At 46.4% G+C, this 20134-nt stretch overlaps 1 protein-coding gene across 2 annotated transcripts in view; it reads left to right on the top strand.

Moving 5' to 3' along the window:
- The window catches only part of LOC144822436 (transient receptor potential cation channel subfamily V member 1-like), a 572663-nt gene that overhangs the window by 355392 nt on the left and 197137 nt on the right, over positions 1-20134 (top strand). For both annotated transcript variants that reach the window (XM_078679954.1, XM_078679956.1), the window contains exon 4: positions 5724-5876. In XM_078679954.1, coding sequence (XP_078536080.1) covers positions 5724-5876 — 153 coding nt within the window. The remainder of the gene's footprint in view (positions 1-5723; positions 5877-20134) is intronic.

Genomic DNA, 20134 nt, shown 5'->3' with positions numbered 1-20134 from the left:
TTATATTGCACACACAATTCTCTTTTCTTTTTGAAAAAAGGTAACCTATGATGAGAAGTGGGTTTCACTGGCGAGTACCAGTCATTTGCCCCCCTTTGGTGTTGCAACCGTGAGGTGCCTTTTTTCTTTTCCAGACTTTTTCAGTTCATGGGTGGATGGTCGATGGTAGTTTTTAAGTTGAATTGAGATACACTATAGCGAGATAACCATATACCAATGGTAGTAATTGTAGGTGAGGTCTGAAAAGATACAGACCCTCCTTACATCAAAAATTGAAGATTACTTTGTGTATCCGAATAAGGACAGCCACTTATTGATTTGACCACTGACAGGAAGCCTAGTTGCCATGGAAAATGTCTTTCATGTCTGTGATGTATCAAGGAAAGTGTTTCACAAAGATCGTGGGGAGCCAGTTATCTTCGGTAACGCTCTTTCTGGTGGATACACTATTTAACCACAGATTCCTTACCTTGAGAGTACCATAACGGCTAGACTCCAATCAAACGATATTTCAGCACAGCCACTGTGCACCGGTAGGTGTCATCATACTGCTCTGCGTCGATCTTGCTCCGCACTAGAAGTGATGGCTGGAGCTACATATACGCAAAAGAGTCTTTCTTGACACTCTGTATGCCCTTGGAGATCAGAGAAACAGGTATTTGGGCTAGTGTGGAAATCAGGCGGGTGGGTGGTGAAGAAGCTGAAGTTAGATAGAGTATCCACCAGACAGAAGTGCATATTTGCAAGAACTTAATGCCTCCATAGCATCAATTATTTGACTTTTATGGCAGCTTTTTTTTATCGCCTTATTTACAAGTTAGCACCAACTGCAGTTAGCAGTACTTTTCTAGCATAAACGTAAATTTTCAAGATCGCCACTACTGTCAGTGGGATGAGAATGAGATGCAAGTTAGGCATCCCTGTGAAAAAGCTGCAGTTAAACACACTTCGCGACATTTACAAGGAAATTCCAGTACGTCGATAAACCCTCAAAACTGCAGCTAACCCAAATTAGAAAAAAAATTTAAGGCCAGAAAATAGCTGGTCTTAAAATGGGTAAAAACACTTAGACCCACCGATGAGAAGTTTGGGTGCTTGTCAGCACTTCAAGGAATATTGCTACGCTGCCCTGCACCAAAACAAAAGGCCAGAAATATGCCTATCAATAAGATAGGGCGCATTCCTGGGCCCAATTCATGAAAAGTGTTACATGAATGTGATAAAGCAGTGATTGGACACTTTTCACGGTGCCCTCCTTGCAACACCATGGCTGCGCCGTATTTACTGTACAGCGCTCCATGTCGCAATCAATGACAGATACGTCTAGAATCCTGACGTATCTACCAGTGCTAAAGTCACGCATTGCTGCAGTTGTATTGTATGCATGACGCAACTCCAGCAATGAATAGGGCTCTGCAACACAGTCACTCTTGCACCATGACACAAGGGTGCCTGTAATGGCAGCCATTGTTCATCAACGTAGAGGAAAAATACAGGGAGGCTTATTCATGAACCCCTTCCAACAGTTTAAGGCCGCCGGTGCGTCATTTTCTTGACGTACTTGCAGGATGAATTTTTCACCACGTTGTGCTGTATTTACGAAGTTACGCATCTAGGCATATGTGTGACCTTATAAAGCCCTGTGCCACAATATACATGCGTCAGGTATGATGTATGCAGGGTAGGAGATCCCACGCAACAAAGCCTCATAGCAGTGGCACAGTGATATCTATCAGATTTCACTGCGACAATTCAAAGACGCCACTGTGTCAAAACCTTAAGCCTGCCTCATAGCAGGCATAAGTGTGACGCAGTGACGCAGTGCCATAGGGATTCGAGGGAGGTTCCCGTTGCGAATACAGAGTCTAGTTTGGATCCCACGCTGTCCACGGTTACCTGCACCAGCAGCCAACGTTCCCCAGCCGCTTTGTTCACCGACATGGAGGAGCAGCCAAATGTTGATGCCGCCCCGTATGCAGGTGGGCCATTGTTGCGCCAGACTGCCAGGCACTATGTATGGCATGCAGTGCAGTGCAGTGTGGCCAGCCGTGCCCTCTCCTCCAGTCAGGTGTATGGTAGCCAGGAATCTTCGTTTGGGTAGCACCGATGTAAATCCCCCGTACAACCAAAATCTCATTATCAGGGGCTGATGAAAGGCATCACCATCCGGTCACCTCCTCTGATCTAACAGTGGCAAATAGAGTACGTGTTCCCAGTACCCCTGTGAGGGACGGCAGATCAAGGGATGCACCCAAGGGCTTGGGCCTGAACCGACACTGTGCCCTTGGCACCGGCTGCCACCTACGGCTAATATCAGTGACTAGAGCCAGTTAGCGGAGTCCCAACCAGTCTTGTGCAGTGTCCTTGGTGTTGTTGGTCAGCCGCAGCACAGGGATTGCTAAGGGCACGGTGTGTGCCACCCACTGGCGCTAGGCCTGGGTCTGACTCCGCCCCCGGGCCTCCTCCGCTCTGTGTCCCACCTTCTCCACACCTGGACATCAACACTGGGGATCAGCCCGCCACGCTCTCTCCTAATATGTGACTCACCCAGCAGGAGCCCCAGCCAGGTGAGATTTCACAAACCTGGGTACAGTATCGGCTTGCTAAGTCTGCTGGGGGACCTCCCAATGCAGGTGATGCAACAGAGCCCCCTTAGGCATGAAGTTGCAGAGCTCCCACTACACAAGTTCAGCACAGCTCAGGGCCCCCACCCTCCACAGTGTTTGACCAGTGCCACATCCTCCGGCCTGTGATGCAGAGAGTCGTGGTCCAACATTGGCAATCTCCTCCGTGCACCCCTGTGTAGTAGTGGTGCGTGTTATACAATGCAGACCTCCCTATGTTGGTGTGCAGGAGCCGCTCTACTGATCACAGCTCCAAGGGGTTCCAAACGGTCTTCTCACATAGTTCAGCAATGTGTCTCCAGGAGAGACACGGCCCGTCTCCGCCGTCAGGCCGCAGTGACTCCACAGCACTCCCGCCTCCCACTCCAGCTCTCAAACGCAGGCCCAGGGAGGCCTCTGGTCCCCGTACACTGTCCGCGCTTCCAGGAATCGGCTGCCATGGTTTCGCAAGGATGGCACTATGAAAAGTGCTGCACGACTTTTCATTAATGAGGCCCTGGTTCTGCTTTTCCTCTTCCCCATAGACTCTGGCTGGTCATCCTGGCTGTTGTAGGGTTTGGAGGGGGGTCGTTGATCTGTTCTGAACTTGGCCCTGGCTACTCTATTCTGCATCCCATTGTTTTTGTATTTTTCTTTTTCCTTAGAGTTGTATTTATAGGCTATTTTTACATCTTGAGGATGAAAAGTGAGGTTGGGCTGACTAACGTAATTTTCTTGTCGCTAATTGGCATTTGATCACTTTTCTCTCAGTAAAGTAATTGTTTTATCACCTTGAGGCTAGTGTTACCGGCAGTTTTCGCCGTGGCTAGCTTATACTATTGCCATGTCGCCAGGGTGATTGTTTTCTGCAATAATCCGCATTAAAAAAATTGCCGCGAACTACCGCAAAAATGTGTTAGCACTAATTCTTGTTACTATACCCCAGAGTGACCAGAGGCATATGTTTTCACAAGCCACACATCCAGTGCTCCTCTGGGCTCTTATGCACCCTCAGGGTCACCTCATACGCAGAAAACCATTTATCTATATCATATCCCTCCACATATTCGGGCACCAGATCTTTAGGTATGCAAAGCTTTGTGTCTCCTTTAGATACTGTCAGTGTGCTGCCACCAGGGCTGCTGCACTCTACTTGTTTCTCTTTAAGGTCCAGCTCTTTGAGGCCCTTCTCATGAGCCAATTTATTCTTCCCAGTCGCAGTTTCCTTTCCTCCCTACTTAGTTGAGCCATAGCCTGGACTCCATCTCTGCCTTCCTATCTGCCAGCTTCACTGGGGACGGGCTATGCAAAGATACACTGCATCCTTCTCTGGCAGGGAGTTCTAACTCAGGAGATATGTCATTCCCCTACCCTGAAAGCTGTATTTCAAGGCTGATATCCAGGTCCTGATCCTGCTCATCCAGATTCATCTCTCATCTGCTCCTCTGTTGCTGTTAGTGACTGGTAAACCTCCCACCAAGCCTTCAAAACGTTCTGAAGCTCCAACTTCTTGGTACCCTTCTTGGTGGGAAGCCCCTTTTCCTTGCAGAACTTTTTTGAGCTCAGCCAAAGTGTAACTTCCCGAGTTGGCCAGCTCAAATTCCATTATTGCAGGTATAAGCCCAGACAGTCAGGTATCAATGAAAGTAGATTTGGATAAACAAAAAGCACAAATCAAGAAGAATTTAAAAACCTTGAGATGGTCTTCCATTATTTAAATGTTGTGATACTGTAACACAAAATTACTTCACTGCACAAATAGAAGTCCAAATCCCACAGCTGCCATCAGTGTAAGGAATTGGGTTACTGGTTAAGGGGGGTGAAACCCTACTCAAACAGCAAGCACAATCCTTGTCAAGGTGCAGTCATAAGCAAACCCTAAATTAACCTGTGCTCAACCCTGGAGTAGTTGTGCACAGGGCAGTCAGGCTTAACTCAGAGGCAATGTGTAAAGTATTTGTGCAACACTTCCAACAGTAATAAAGTAAAAACACCATAAAAGAAGAATCCCACACCAAATTAGAAAGAGAGAGTTGTTTTTAATTTAAAAAAATCAAGTCTAAAACAACTTAAATCCAAGTAGTAGAACTTGGAGATATTCAGGTTTAAATGTTTCAGTGAAAACAGCATTAAAATCACAAAGCACCACCTTTGGATATCTGCTCGAGACTGCTCGGACTGGCAGATGGCGATCAGGCCGGCTACAGGCACCCAGTTAAGCCCGCTGAACAAGTGTACCTTAAATCCTAGTTGTGGAGCTTTACGAGGTCCTGGGTCGAGGATGCACCATGCAGCCGAGGACATGAGAGTTCTGGGTCAGAGATGCGCCATGCAGCGTTGGTTCTGGGGAGCTGTGAGTTATGACTTTACATCTATACGTCCCTCTGAGCACTTACCTTTTGATATATTGTCCCTGTGTATTTTGTCCATGATATAAGTGTGCCACGATAATCTTGTACTTGATACTCAAGATTAGGATCTGTTTCTTAAAAAAAAAAAAAATCTCCAATAAAGCGCCACCTTCTCAAAAACATAATTGAACCTACCTATATGATGTTCCTACAATCAGCCAAACAGTATGGCTACATTTATATTTTTTTGTCTTAACTAAAATGTTCAGTTTTGAAAGTAGCATATTTTAATGGTAAGTGCACCACAAAAGTTGTCCCATATACAAAATGCATGACTTGGTAATGTTTACATAGCTCAGCAAAGCCACCTCTGGGTTCTGGTAACTTTACAAATCCCTTAACCTTCGACCATTTTGTTTTATTTTCACCAGGATTCCTCAGTGCCATTATGCTTTTAAAACAACTTTTTATTGACGGTTAATGCAACAATGAGTACAACATTTCACTGTCTCGTGCACCAATCGCTGTATCATGAAACAGGCTTGCTTAACTTGCTGTCCTGCTCCTTCCCACATATTCCCCCCCTCAACTATATCAGTGCCATTATTACCTTACAATTCACAGTTAGCTGTTATCTACAGTGAACCAGGGGTTTCTTGGTCCTTTTCAGACTGAGAAAACAATGTATAATGTCAATGGACATAACATGGCCACATTTTAACCTGTGTAGTGATTTAAAACTATCTTCCGTTCTGCCCCTTTTCCTCAGATTCGGTGACCGGGAAAACCTGTCTGCTGAAGGCCATGCTGAACTTGAAGAATGGTAAGAATGACACAATTCCTCTCCTGCTGGATATTGCAGAGACGACAGGCGACCTGGAAGAGCTAGTGAATGCCTCCTATACACATCCAGACTTCAAAGGTGAGAGTTGCATGGTCAGAACAAATAGCACCCAAATTCAGAAAAGAGCCCTGATGCCAGGGTTTCCAGTGCTCTTGTTGAGATCTCCAAGTCCTTAGAGGTTCAGGGGCATTAGGTGATATCTATCAATCTATCTATCTATCTATCTATCTATCTATCTATCTATCTATCTATCTATCTATCTATCTATCTATCTATCTATCTATCTATCTATCTATCTATCTATCTATCTATCTATCTATCTATCTATCTATCTATCTATCTATCTATCTTAATATATAGACATATATATATATACATATATATAGATAGATACACTTTGCTCTTTTAATCATTCCCAACCTGTGACCAAGGCGTCTGCCGAAACGCATAAGGAAAGGGAAATATGTGCTGCTGCCTTCATAATAAATGACTTGCTCTCAGAAATGGGCCTCATTTGTTTTGCCTTGTCGTGATGACTATTGGTGAGCTGCTCCATGCTCACTGTTCCATGAGGCCGCCCTGAAGGGACGGGGGCTCCTTGTGCTTGGAGACTGTGTTTGTGGATTTGATCGGGAGCATGACCCACTACAGTCACCCCACCTACTAAGGAAATGCCACTATTGTGAAAAGAGGTGACCGTGTGAAAGGGACATCCCGCTTTTGACCGTTCTGAGCAACAATGATTTTTCACAGAGGCTTACGTTGACTGTGAGCACATATTTATTTATTTATTTACATGGTTTTATATAGCGCTGGCTAGACCCAAGAGTATCAGAGCGCTTTACAGGGGATGGAAGTGGAAACAGTATGCAGTATTACATTCACACAAAAAGGAAAAGCAAAATATATGAGCAAAATGTAAAGAACAAGAAATACAAAGACAAGGAAATAAGAAGTAACATTTAGTCCATAACCAGGCATTGGATATCTGTGCAAGCGTGGTTGGCCAGGGTACGTGGGGGGAAGGTATGGGGATAGGATGGAGTCGGGGAGGGAGAAGGGGGCGGAGATGGCATGTAGGAGTATGCAGTGAATATATAAGAGCTGGTAGAAGGAGGATAGAGGTATATGTGAAGAAGAGAGGAGGGGGTAGAAGGTCAGGCATAATGCGGTGAGAAACATAGCACCATAATGGGCAGGATGTGAGACAACTGTAAGGTGACAGCATTAAGGACCCCAGTATTTGAAGAGAAGGTGTCGCTTGAGATCTCTTTTGAAGCTGAAGTATGAGGGGTTGCAACATAGATCTTTGGGGAGAGAGATCCAGATTGTAGGCGCATTACTGGAGAAAGAGCGTGATTGGGTAGATTTCTTATTAACCAAGGGATAAACCAATATGAGAGCATTGGTACTCCTCATTTCTCTAGAGCAGCCCGCTTTGTGAAGTCTTTGTGAGAGATACAGTGGGGTTTGAAGATGCAAGGCTTTATGCGTAATGCACTCGGTCTTGTAGATGGATCTGCCTTCGACGGGAAGCCATTGGAGATCTTTGAGGATGGGGGAGATGTGATCGGACCTCTTGCAATCGGAAATAAGCCTGGCCGTGAGTTTCAGGACAGACTTGATAGGGGCTAGGTGGACTTTGGGTGTTCCGAAGAGCAAGGCGTTACCATAGTCTAATCTGGAGAGAACTAATGATTGAACAACAGATTTAAAGTCATCAACAGGAATGAAGGGTTTGATTTTCTTGAGGTAATGTAGGGAAAAGAGAGCGCCTTTAGCTGCGTTTTCTATGTGGGGAGAAAGGCTGATGGTTTGGTCAATGCTTATTCCGAGAGATTTGACTAAGCCCGAGGTGGCCAAGGAGCAGTTGAGAGCTTTGAGGTCAGAGAGCCAGTGTTGAATGGGTAGCCGGTTGTTTTTAGGGGCGAAGAGAATGACTTCAGGTGATTGTGATGGAACCATTATTGAATTTTAGTCAGGGTATCATCTGCATAGAGGTGGTAGTTGATAGCTTGCATTCTTTAGTATTAGGGTGAGGGGCTCCATAAAGAGGTTAAATAGGGAAGGAGAGAGAATATACCCCTGGGGAACACCCAAGCAGACAGTCATAGATTTATAGATGCAATTGCTGATTTTAATTTATTGGGTTCTGTGCTGAAAGAAGGAGGTGAACCATTCGAGAACAGGACCATTGAAGCCAAACCGATCTTTGAGGGTGTTGAGTAAGGCAGAGTCAAAAGCAGCAGAGAGGTCAAGAAGGATAAGAAGGGAAGCCTTCCCCTTGTCGAGGGAATGACGGATATCATCAACAATGTTGAGCATCGCAGTTTCTGTACTACAGCCCATTCAGAAGCCTGACTGTAATGAGTCAAAAAGGTTGAATGAGTCAATGTGTTTGTCCAGTTGTCACAAGACGCATTTTTCGAGGGCCTTGGAAAGAAGAGGCAGATTAGAGATAGGGCGCAAATTGTTAAGGTCGTTAGGGTCTGCAGGAGCATTTTTGAGGATGAGAGAGATTTGGCCAAGCTGAAGGGAAACTGAAACACAACCAGAGGCCAAGGAGGAGTTGATGATGGTAGTCCAATAAGGTGTAATGAAATACTTTAAATCTTGAACGAGTTTGGCGGGGAGAGGGTCAAAGGTATGAGAGGAGGGTTTAAGCTTGGTGATGATGTTGAGGACTTCTCGTTCGGTAACTGGGCAAAAGTAAAAAAAAGCCAATATGCGTTATTTTTGAGCTGTGGGCTGGAGAGGAGGTGTTCAAGGGGGGGCGGCCGTGTGCGGGAGAAGAACATAGTCTGGAGGGGGCAAAGGTGAAAAAGGCGACTTGGGTGGGAGGGCATGGAGGGGTGAGGAGCTCTGTGGTGGGGGAGTAACCACAAAGGTAAGATCAATCTTGGAAATTTTCTCAGAAAAGAAATTCGCAATTTCTTCACATCTTTAGGTAGTGGCGATCAATTTGGGGGGGACCAGAAGCTGTTTGATTTTTGATAATGTTGAATAGTTCCCTATGTCTATTCTTAGCTCGGTTGAGTTGGGTGTGGAAGAAGGAGGCCTTTTCATTGTGGCTGTGTTTTTGGTAAATCTTTTTTTGTGATAATGGCGTCAAGAGTAGCTCCTTTATCATGTGTTGGGGAATGGCAAAGTTGATTCAAGTCAGCAACGTCAAGGAGGTCATTGAGGACACTAACCGAGGGATCAGTCTTATTGTTCCAGTGAATATTGGAGTTGGGAAAGTAGGTCAGACAGTTCATCCACAAAGGGCTGAGGGTCACCAGGGGGATGGTAAATGTCATGTAGTCGAATAGCAGGGCCCCCCTGAGCTTTAAGTTCGGCTACTATGTATTCGAAAGTGGCTTGATCAGGGTTCTTAACAAGGGAGAGTGGGAGTTCATCTTGATAAATTATGGCTAGGCCCCCCCCCCCCCCAGATTTTGTCAAGCCTATCTTTTCTGAGGATAGAGTAACCCGGGGGGGAGAGCATGTCAAGAATAGAGGAGGAGTGAGCCTTGAGCCAGGTTTCTGTAAGAAAGGCGATGTCGGGGGGAGGAGCCAAGCTGGCGACCGAGATGGCTGCATAGACGCTCGGCTCCGTGAGCCTTCTCACCCCGCGCATACATCCTGGCAATTATCCTGAGCCGTAACAGCATATTTAAGTAGGCGAAGGATAACTATCACTGACCGTTTGCTCCTGAAGCTTATCCGTGCGGCAGACCCGTGGAAATGTCCCCGACTGTTTGCGGCCTTCACGGAGTTGGGACCGAGTGAGGAGAGTGGCCACCCGCGACTGTGACAACAGCGGCTTTCCCCCGGACTCGGCGGGCGGCTCCCAGGGAGCGGCGGAGATTTTGTTTAGCCTTTTGGTGACCCTCCGCTGGGAGACCTGCCTTGACTTTCGGGGTCCTCATGGTGCCTCCTGTAGCGCCCTGGTCTGGGGCCCGTTCCCGAGGTGAGGTGGAGAAGGATGAGGCCGGATCAGCTAAGATGGCGGATGTCACCCTCTTACGCAGACCACATCCAGGCAGAGAAGCTGATGTGCGGGAGAATCCTGGGGTCTGGCGACACGTGAATGAGCCCACGTCCAGAGATATACTGGCTGCGCTAACAACCCTGTATGCGACCCTGCTCCGGGACGCCCGGGATCTGGGAAGAAGGATGGCCGCCATTGTTGTCCCACCGTCCCACGCGGGCATGGTTCGCTCTAACGGAAGCGCCGATGTGCCCGCCTCTGCGTCAGTGGTGAGTGCTCCAGCTACGCCTACACTCGTGGAGACGCTGAAAGACCCGGTTCATGAGATTGCTTTGGTCGGATCTGTTGAACATGTGAGTGACTCGTCGGGGCACTTATCTATTCGGCGGCTGGGGAAACAACGTCGATTTATGGTTTGGGCTGCCCCGGCGGCGGCTCAGCGCTTCCCGGATGGTGTGACTCTCTTTCCCGGACTGGTGAGACTGAGTTCGGACTGGTGGATGTCTTCGAGGTCGATATTGACACAGACGGATTTCCGCCATACATATTCGGCTGGGTCTTAGTGGCTGAAGTCCCATGGAGTAATAACACTGCCCGGTCCGCCCGGATCATTTGGACCCTCCACGCTGCTCTGTGTGCCGATTGATAAGTGGACTTACGTTGGTCCTCCTGATAGAAAAGGCCAGGGGTGAGATCGTCTAGGACATAGTGGACCTTATTGTTGGCTGACGGTGATTTGGGGGACACTCAGCGGGGATGTCATTGATTGTGTTATCGGTGATTACTGTTTTCTATGACTATTCTGATTTAGTTTTTATGATGTTTACTGTGCGCGGTGGTGGGGGGGGGGGGCCGGGTGGCCAGATCGATGGCCCCTCCCCGCATTTTTCTTCTTTTTCTCCTTTTTCTCCTTTTCTATATTTCGGGTCTCTTATTTAGGGTGACAGGCACGCTGCTGGGGGGGATAGGCCGTAGCCTTCTGCAGGGGTGCAGGGTGGGGGGAGGGGGATGGGGTTTGTTAATGTGTCCTTTCTTTGTTTCAATGGCCCTTTGTCTTTCTCCTTTTTGGTGTCCTCGTTCTTTATGTTTCCTACAGTATGTTTCGTTTTGAGGGGTGGGGTGCAGCTTTGCTACGAAACGTTTTTGTTTTTACATCTATCCTGCCTCGTATACCTTGCCCCCAATACTTCAACTGTATTTTCACTATTTGCGGATTTCCTGCTTCATGCTTGCTATTGTAGAACCACGTATGACCATATGGCGCTGATCCTGAGTTTCTCTTTCTTTATTGTAAAATGAACCTTCTCAATTCCTGATTCTTACACGTTACGTTTGATTACAAGATATATCCTGGACACTTATTAGACCCCGATTTTCGGGCTGCTGTATTTTTCTAAATTGCTTTGCTGTACTTATGACTTGACTAGCGGCCGGCCGGGACGGTTGTAGGCCCATACTTGTACTTACTTGAAGTGACAATAAAGGTTCTTCATTAAAAAAAAGAAAAAAAGAAAGGCGATGTCGATGGCTTCACTGAGGATAGTCTCCGAGATTTCGATAGCATGTCGTGCCGCTGACCTACAGTTGATCAGCATGCTGTTGAGGGGTTTGTGGTTGGTATCAGGGGAGCATCCAGAATGGATAGTGGTAAGTTGCGGGGGACCTGGGCGAGCCAGAGGAGGTCAGGGCACGGCTTATTCCCAGGAACGCGGGAATAGTGGAGTTAAGTGTAGAAGGATCGGTAGTCACAGTGAGTTGCGGAGGAGGCCTGGGTGAGCCTGTGGCGGTAGGGATTATGCTTCTCCCCAGGATCACCGGAATAGTGAAGTGAGGTATGCGAGAGTCAACAGTCCTGGTGCTGAGGGGGTAGGAATTATTTAAGACTCTGGGGTCCGGGGAGGAGAGATGGTTCAGTGCTTGTGATGTGATAAGGAGGCAGTTACCAGGGAGACCCTCAGATGGGCTGCCATAAGGGATGTTACATCTTTGTGGAGGGAAAGAAGTGTTGGTATGAGCATCGCCAATTGTGATGGGATGATTGGCAGGTTTAGTATCAGAGAGGGCAATAAAGTCTTCCCTGAGGGATGAAAATTCCAACGTCAAGATAGAGAGGTGGAGTTCAATGTTAAGAAGCGATTGGGTTACAAACGTGTACTGTAAGGAGGAAAGGGGATCAGTGGGGAGAGGGGCATGTTCCACATTAGCCGGGGAGGGAGGAATGGGAGGTAAACGAGGAGGGAACCCAGGACAGGAGGCGGGAAGTGAGGGGTGTTCCAGATGTTAGGCTGAGGAAAGATTTTAGTGTGAGCGCCCACATACCCAGAGGCCTGATAGTTGCTATGAGAAGAAGAGGGGGAGAGGGGCAAGTGAAGAGAGGTGTTCTCATCTCTTTGAGGTTGGGGATCATTAAGAAAGGACGTGATTGTTATACCTCGAGGGGCGGTAGTGGTGATGGCGTGAGGGGACTCGGTGTGTAGTGGGGTCGGGGTAGGGGAAGCAGACAGCAGGGGATGGGAGGACTGAGAGGAAAGAAGGGAGTGATTGGGGTAGGGTGGGAGAGCGTCAATTGGAGTGGAGAGGGTTTGGGTGGCTGAGATGGATGATGGAGAGTCGGGAGAGGGTAGGGAGGCCATTGAGGAAATGGGAGAGAGGATTTAGGTGGCTAAAAAAGATGAGGAAGAGTCAGGCGAGGGAGAGGATGCTACCGGAGCGGTGGGCTCAAAGGTCTGGGATTGGGAGACTTCGAAGTAAGCAGAGGAGTCAGGTAGAGGTGAGGTTGGTGTTAGAAGAAGTGAAGTCAAGCGGACTTCCTGTGAATGTGAGGCTGCAGACATATGGGCAGGGGAGGTTAGTAGATCATATAGGGTGCTGAAGTGGTGCTCAAAGATTATGAGGGGGTTTTCTGAGGCTTGTATGAGGATATTTCCGGATTTAAGTATAGAGATGCCGATTTCGCCTGGGAAAGTGGGGAAAGGAGTGGTGGACTGCTTCAAGCCTTACAGGATTTTGCAAAATTTCTTTATAGAGAGGTGGTGGAGGAAGATACTTTTCCATTTAGAGGGGCGTCTGGAGTAAAAGATGTAGATATTTTTGATAATGGATGTGAGGCTTAGGTAATTGTCAACAAATAAGGTTTCTTGGTAGTGAATTAGCAGTTTATGTTTCAGGTTCCTCTTGGCATTTTTAGATAGGTTGGGAGGGTAAAGGATGGTTCATGAGTTGGATCCAGACCTAGTGATTAGTGTGTCCGGTGCAGTGAGGGTGTGATTGGGGGGAGGCATGGTACTACCACTAGGATGATCAAATGTGCGGGCAGGGGATTTGCGGGTGGCGAAATGGTGGGGGGGAGGGGGAGAAGGGGGTGGGTAAAAAGTCCTTGAATGGGCAAAATTGGTCCCAAAGCTGGTGGAAGGGCCTTGTATTGCAGTTGTTTGAGACAGAGAGGTGTTGGAATGCGGAGGGATATCCAGAGGGAGCGACCTAAGTTTGAGTCAGCACGCTAGAGAAGGTGAGGGTAACATAGAGATCGACCGGGAGGGGGGACCACACGATAGAGATAAATGGGTGCAATTATGTGGATAATAAAATAGAATCTAGATGAGGAAGATCAGTTTGGGCGTATGAGGGACATTAGACCCAGGAAAGTCGGGTCACAATTCAAGTAAAAAAAACTTTTAGACAAGCAACAGGCACAATCACATTTGAGATAATTGGTATCAAGATGCACATTAGGTAGAAAAGATAAGGTGCTATCCGAATGGAATAAAATACGAGATTCTTTAGCAGCAAGAAGAGTAACATTTATGATAAAACAATCACCCTATGAGGTAGTTCAGTTTTAATGCAATAGGTGAGAGGCGTCTGGTTGTGAATGGGCACAGGAAGTAATTTGTCAATCCGTCGGGAGCGAAGCAATTAAATAAAATAGCATGAAAAACATTATGGGGGGTAAATTAGTCCAAAGGATAGTTTAAGGAACTCAAGACCCTCTGAGCTGTAATGCACAACATGAGAGGAGAGAAGGCTGGAACGGCATTTGAAGTGAAGAGTGGCAATTCAATCCGAAGTGTGGGCTCATATGGTGGGGGTGGAAAATTCTGATGCATAAAGAGAAAAGTAAAGATAGTATTTTGTAGCAGATCAGGCAGCGTGACTTATGTTATAGTGGTTGTAAGTTTCGTTCCAAGATGACCCCCAATGGAGGGCGAAGGGACAAGTCCTTTTTCACTTTCACCTCTATGACCGAATTAAGGTTTCAAGGCGGGGGGCAGCGTCACCTGGCCTGGAGGAGATGAACAAAATGGCGGTCAAACCTCCCAATAAAATGGGAGCGCAGTTGAGAGGCCCTCTGTCCTGTCAGGGCCCTTTGTATAGGCCTAAATCCACTACACGAGAACATACACAGTTCCCAAACTCGGGCTGCCTAAGAGAAGTAAAGGTATCAACCACATACCACGGGTCTGATTCATCTCAGCCGGTCTAGAGAATTGCCTCAGCTCAGGGTGTGCAGCGACAGCCCATAGCGCCGCGAAGAGAAGCCAGCACAAAACAGGACCTTGGGCGAGACTAGGGGGGGGCAGGGCTAAGTCCGATCTTAACTGGGGGACTGGAAACAAGATGCCGGCGACTCTTGTGTGGTATCAAAGAGATGAATTAGCGATGCAGGGTTCGAGCCAGGATGGAGCCGGAAGATGGAGACCCCGGTCTACCAAAGAAGGGAAAGCCATCCACCGAGGGAGGCGGCGAGAGCAATCAGCGGCTGCAGAACTCCGCCCCTGTGCCAACGGGTAACGAATCTCCCGTGACTGGCGGGAACTCTTCGACAACTCGCCGCGAGCGATCCCGGGAGACGGCAGACAATGGGGGGGCCTAATTCTGCTGACTGATTGATGCGGCTGCCGAGCTCAGCTGCAGTGCCCAGGGACTGTGGGTCTAACGCAGCCGACCCGGGCTCCCAGGCAGCTTGCATGGACAGCTCGTGCAATCCAAAGGGGCCAAGGATCGTTGCCGCTCAGCCAGGCAGTCAGGATCCACCGCAGGGCAGGACCGACAGCGCCACAATGGCGGCTTACTGCAGCTATACCGATCTCAACGATGCTGGGATAAGTGAGACAGATGAGCAGCATGGGGCACAAGCAGTGTCCTGCAGTGGAGAAAGGGACTCCAGTGGCCCGTGAGGATGATCCTGCAGGTAAGGTGAGCGAATGCAACTTATTTTTCACCCAAAAAGTCGATGTAGTTGAATGTGTAGTCCGGTGATCAGTTCCGTCAAGGTAACGCTGATGGGGGGGCCGAAGGAGCGGTTTAAGCAGGGATAAAAACCTAATAGGTAATCCACAAACCAGGAGCTCCTCCAGAGACTCCTACTTGGCGGCCATCTTGCTTCACCTTGCAGGAACAAACAAAAAACATATGGCTGCATGAGTTATACTGCCAATGAAACAATGCAGGTACTTTGAAAGAATCCTTTTTGCACATGCTAAGTAACAGATCTACTGAGATTCTATGTGGAACATTTTAAACTTTTTAAGAACTGGTCATGTGACATTACGTATTTAAGTATGAACGACGAACTTTGCTCTTTTAATCATTCCCAACCTGTGACCAAGGCGTCTGCCAAAACGCATAAGGAAAGGGAAATATGTGCTGCTGCCTTCGTAATAAATGACTTGCTCTTACAAATGGGCCTCATTTGTTTTGCCTTGTCGTGATGACTATTGGTGAACTGCTCCATGCTCACTGTTCCATGAGGCCGCCCTGAAGGGTCTGGCGCTCCTTGTGCTTGGAACCTGTGTTTGTGGATATGGAGAAAATGATACAAAATGTAATCATGGACTTGAAATAAATTAACTGCTGTTGTATGAAGAAATAATATGAATTTAGATTAGAATATAATTGCATGTTTCATCATGGCGCCCTTATGCAATGAATGTTATAGCGAAGTACGTCTTCAATGTTATGAATGTGCCGGAAACATTGTGGAAAGGCTAAGATAAAATGGCATTTATTTTATTTGTACTTTGATACAGCAGGAAGAAGTCGCGAATGCCGAAACGCGTCCTGTGTGATTTTGGAAGCTAAATAAATACCTTTGATTTGACAACGACTCCGTGAGTGCGCCCATTCTTTCCTTTGACCGGGGGAGAAGCTTTGGGGCAGAATATATATATATATATTACCTACTGGCGGTCACCATAGGTAGTTATAGTTAAAACCTAGTTTCCATAGGAAATCCACAACATTCTATTTGGAATAACTTTAGTGCTGGTGGACGAATCTTCGCGAATTTCTCCAAAACCTGCTCTGCTCCGCTCCTTTCCTGAAAGTTTGGGCGTGATTCGTCAAGTGGGGGCTGAGAAAAAAAGGGGTCCCAAAACGTGTTTCCCCCATGCAATTTTCCATAGGGACCTTTAGCCAGGGCTACAGCCCGAACTGCTGAACGCAATTACACCAAATGTGGTAGAGAGGTAGAGTTCGGTTCACAGATTGTGCTTTTTGTTAAATGGTGTAAATCCGTTCAGTAGTTCCTGAGAAAATCAAAACTAAAATCATAGTGCTATCTAGAGACAAAGTACCGTACTCTGTACCTTCCAGAGAACGAGCTGCATGCTGATTGGCTGTCAACTGTCTGTCAACACTCCAAACCAGGAAGTGTTGGCAGACATCTTGTGCCTCGGTAGAACTGAGGCACAAGAAAGCAGTGAAACAAACGTGTAAAACATGCAAAGGGGGCAGGGTAGAAACACCCTGACCCCCTAGGCCTGCTCAGGGGGTCCCACAAGGACCCCCAAGGCCCACATTTATTTTACATTTTTTAAATCGTGGGGTTTGAAGTACTGTACTCTGTACTGTACTCTGTACCTTCCCGAGCGCATACTGGAGGTTCCTGGTGGGCTAGTTGGCCCCCAGGGACCTCCAGTATGCAAGAGGAATTAGTTCCCCATCTGCAAACATGCCAGGTGGCTGCATAGCAGAGAGGTGTAAAAAGGGGCGTGGCCTCATTACACCTCTCTGCAATGCAGCCCCCTGGCGCATACTGGAGGTTCCTGGTGGGCTAGTTGGCCCCCAGGGACCCCCAGTATGCAAGGGGAATTCGTTCCCCTCTGCAAACGTGCCAGGGGGCTGCGTTGCAGAGAGGTGTAAAAGGGGGCATGGCCTCATGACACCTCTCTGCAAGGCAGCCCCCTGGCGCATACTAGAGGTTCCTGGTGGGCTAGTTGGCCCCCAGGGACCTCAGGTATGCAAGGGGAATTAGTTCACACCTCTGCAAACGCACCAGGGGGCTGCGTTGCAGAGAGGTGTAATGAGGCCACGCCCCTTTTTACACCTCTCTGCAACGCAGCCCCCTGGCGCATACTGGAGGTTCCTGGTGGGCTAGATGGCCCCCAGGGACCCTCAGTATGCAAGGGGACTTAATCCCCCAACTTAGAACGCTACAGGGCACGTTTGCACAGTGGTGAAGGTAGGGGGCGGGGCTTGAGGTGACGTGAGTTCAAACATGCCCTGTGGCACGTTTTAAATTGGGGAATTAATTCCTCTTCAATCCAGAGGTCCCCTGGGGGGCAACTAGTCCAACAGGTATCTCCAGTAAGCGCCACATAGCTGTGTTGCAGAGTGTTGTAAAAAGGGGGCGTGCCCTCTGAACACCTCTCTGCAACACAGCTGCCTGGCGCATACTGGAGGTACCTCGTTGGCTAGTTGGCTCACAGGGACCTCAGGATTGAAGAGGAATTAATTCTCCAATCTAAAACGCACCACAGGGCTTGTTTGCACACATGATACCTCAGGCCCCGCCCCCTTCCTTCACTATTGAGCAAAATACTCCTGTAAAATCAGCCGAACTATGAATTCCGATTTACTTACCTGTTATCACAAGAAACGTCAGTGCTGCATCTTTGAGCGCACTACTGATCCTGAAAAGTAATTCTAACCATACTTACAGTAACTTGAATTTCCTTCCATAGGCTAACATTGACTGGTTTCACTTGGATATCATTGCCTGCTATATAAAATATATATAAATTAAAAATAATATAAATAAAAAAATAAATATTACAATTTTAATATTTTTAAAAACATTTTTTTCAATTTATATTAAAAATATGTAATGTAATTAAAAAAGTTAAATATCTAAAAATAAATACTTTAAAACAATGTAGTACATTAGTATAAAAAATATAACAATTAATACATTTAAAAATTATCATTTACAAACCCTTTGAAATTCTCTGAAAAAACCATAGGTTTCAGCCACGTTATAGTTAGGAATTAGCATTTAAAAAACCTTTGAAATTCACTGAAAAAACCATAGGTTTCAGCCACATTATAGTTAGGAATTAGCATTTAAAAAACATTGTAAATTCACTGAAAAATCCATAGTTTTCACACATGTTATAGTTAGCTGGACATTTCACTCATACAAAACCATTGAAATTCCCCCGTTATAGTTAGTTCAGCTAACTATAACTTGCGCGCCCGCAATGCACTGCTGATGACGTCACATATTACATCGCTCATGACATGGTCAGTGACATCACTCATGACATCACTGATGACATCATAAATGACATCACCATTTTTAAAATATATCCTGCAGGTGGTGTACATTTTGCAGCAACTGTCAATAATATCTTTAGTAATAACATCTGCCAACTCGTACTAAACCATATCTAAATCCAAAGTGCACACTGGTAATAAAACACTCTCCTTAAGAGCCAATCTAACAGGAGAATGACTTAATATGAATACATATATGGGTTATTTAAAAAAAAAAATACTTTTACAATATAGCGGTACTCTCTAGAGAGAAGGGCAAGAGTAACACTGTACTCCATAATTAAAAAAAAAACATTTATTCATTCAAAACATTATTGCCTGCATATTACCATTATACTGACTTCATAACAAATACATTTGCAAGGCTGAACTTTCTTTAACTCCTTAACCGCAGCGCAAATTTCGCCTCGGTGCCGGAGTTTAAACAGTGGGCGGGGCTGCGTCGGCACACACACTGATACTGCTGTATAAAACAACTTAGCTGCCTTCAGACTTCGGAAGAGTACACATTAGTCAGTCAGATAATCCTTTGTCATCGCTGTGCTCTAAAAGCAATACCTTATAGCTTAACATTTACTTATTCTACTTGGTTGTTCCACCTCACAGAGTCATCTACACCCCCTACTATATAATACTGCTGACGTTTTTTACGCTACACGACATACGGAAGTGTATGCAAAATGCATTGGAATTCAAGTCCGTTTTGGGACCCTCCTTTTTTCAGTACACCCCCTTAACAAAATGCTGTGAAAATTTGAGGATTCCAAGAATTAAATTTGGGATGTGGGACTGCGAAGTTTAGCGGACATTCAGCAAACAGGTGCAACGTTTATAGGAGACAAAGACTGGCCATTCTGTATCTCTGGTCTGGCTAAAACTACAGAATATATATGTCAGAAAAAAACCCTTTCAGGCATAGAGTGACGAATAAATTATGCAAAAAAGAAGCAGAGAACTCTGGGTAGTTTTCAAGTTTAGGTGGAAAGCAGCTCCTGTATAGAACACTCTCAACACCAGTGACACTCTAGATCTGCTCACCTCAAATGTCTGCTTTTCTATCAAAGTCTTTAAGCATAGGATTAGCACAGTGCTATCCACACCGAGATAGAAATGGACAAAGTCTTTTGCCATTTCTACAGCAAAGTTTTTAAGCATAGGACTAGCACAGTGCTGTCCTTGCCGAGCTGTAAAATGACAAAAGCCATTTATCATTCCGCCACAGTATTACAGCTTTAAATTGGTAAAATACCAACCAAGCCAACCTGAAATGAATAACCTCTGATAGTGTTTTGCTCTAATTAGAGCTCTTCAGAGAGGTATAGCTTTGTCCAGACTTTGAGTGAAAAGCAGACATTTGAGGTGAGCAGATCTAGAGCGTCTCTGGTGTTGAGAGTGCTCTATACAGGAGCTGCTTTCCACGTAAACTTGAGAACTACCCATAGTTCTCTGCTTTTTTTTGTGCATATATATATATTTGATCAAGGGCTTTGTTAGCCCGAAACGTGTCGTTGCAGGCTGTGATTTAATAAATAAAAAGAAAGTTCGCCTGGAGAGCTGCAGTGGCCTGAGTCTCCTTCTTCGCCAGCGTGGGTTGGAAGTAGTCAGAGTTATTCCTGTTGAATATATATAGAAGTTATCAAAGGCCCACTGGAGGGAAAAAGCGGAACAAATGGGTTGCGAATTGTTAAATGACAGGGTATGCAGCCCCTACAATAACGCTAACCTGATTATAGACCCACTGGAGGGATAAAGCGGGATACAATTAGAACGCCAAAATAAGAGTCACCCCATAAAAGAGAACCACGAT

The sequence above is a fragment of the Lissotriton helveticus genome, chromosome 3_1 (genome assembly GCF_964261635.1).
Source record: "Lissotriton helveticus chromosome 3_1, aLisHel1.1, whole genome shotgun sequence".
Taxonomy (NCBI): domain Eukaryota; kingdom Metazoa; phylum Chordata; class Amphibia; order Caudata; family Salamandridae; genus Lissotriton; species Lissotriton helveticus.
The sequence above is the reverse complement of the archived record's forward strand: the minus strand, read 5'-3'. Positions and strand labels throughout refer to the sequence as shown.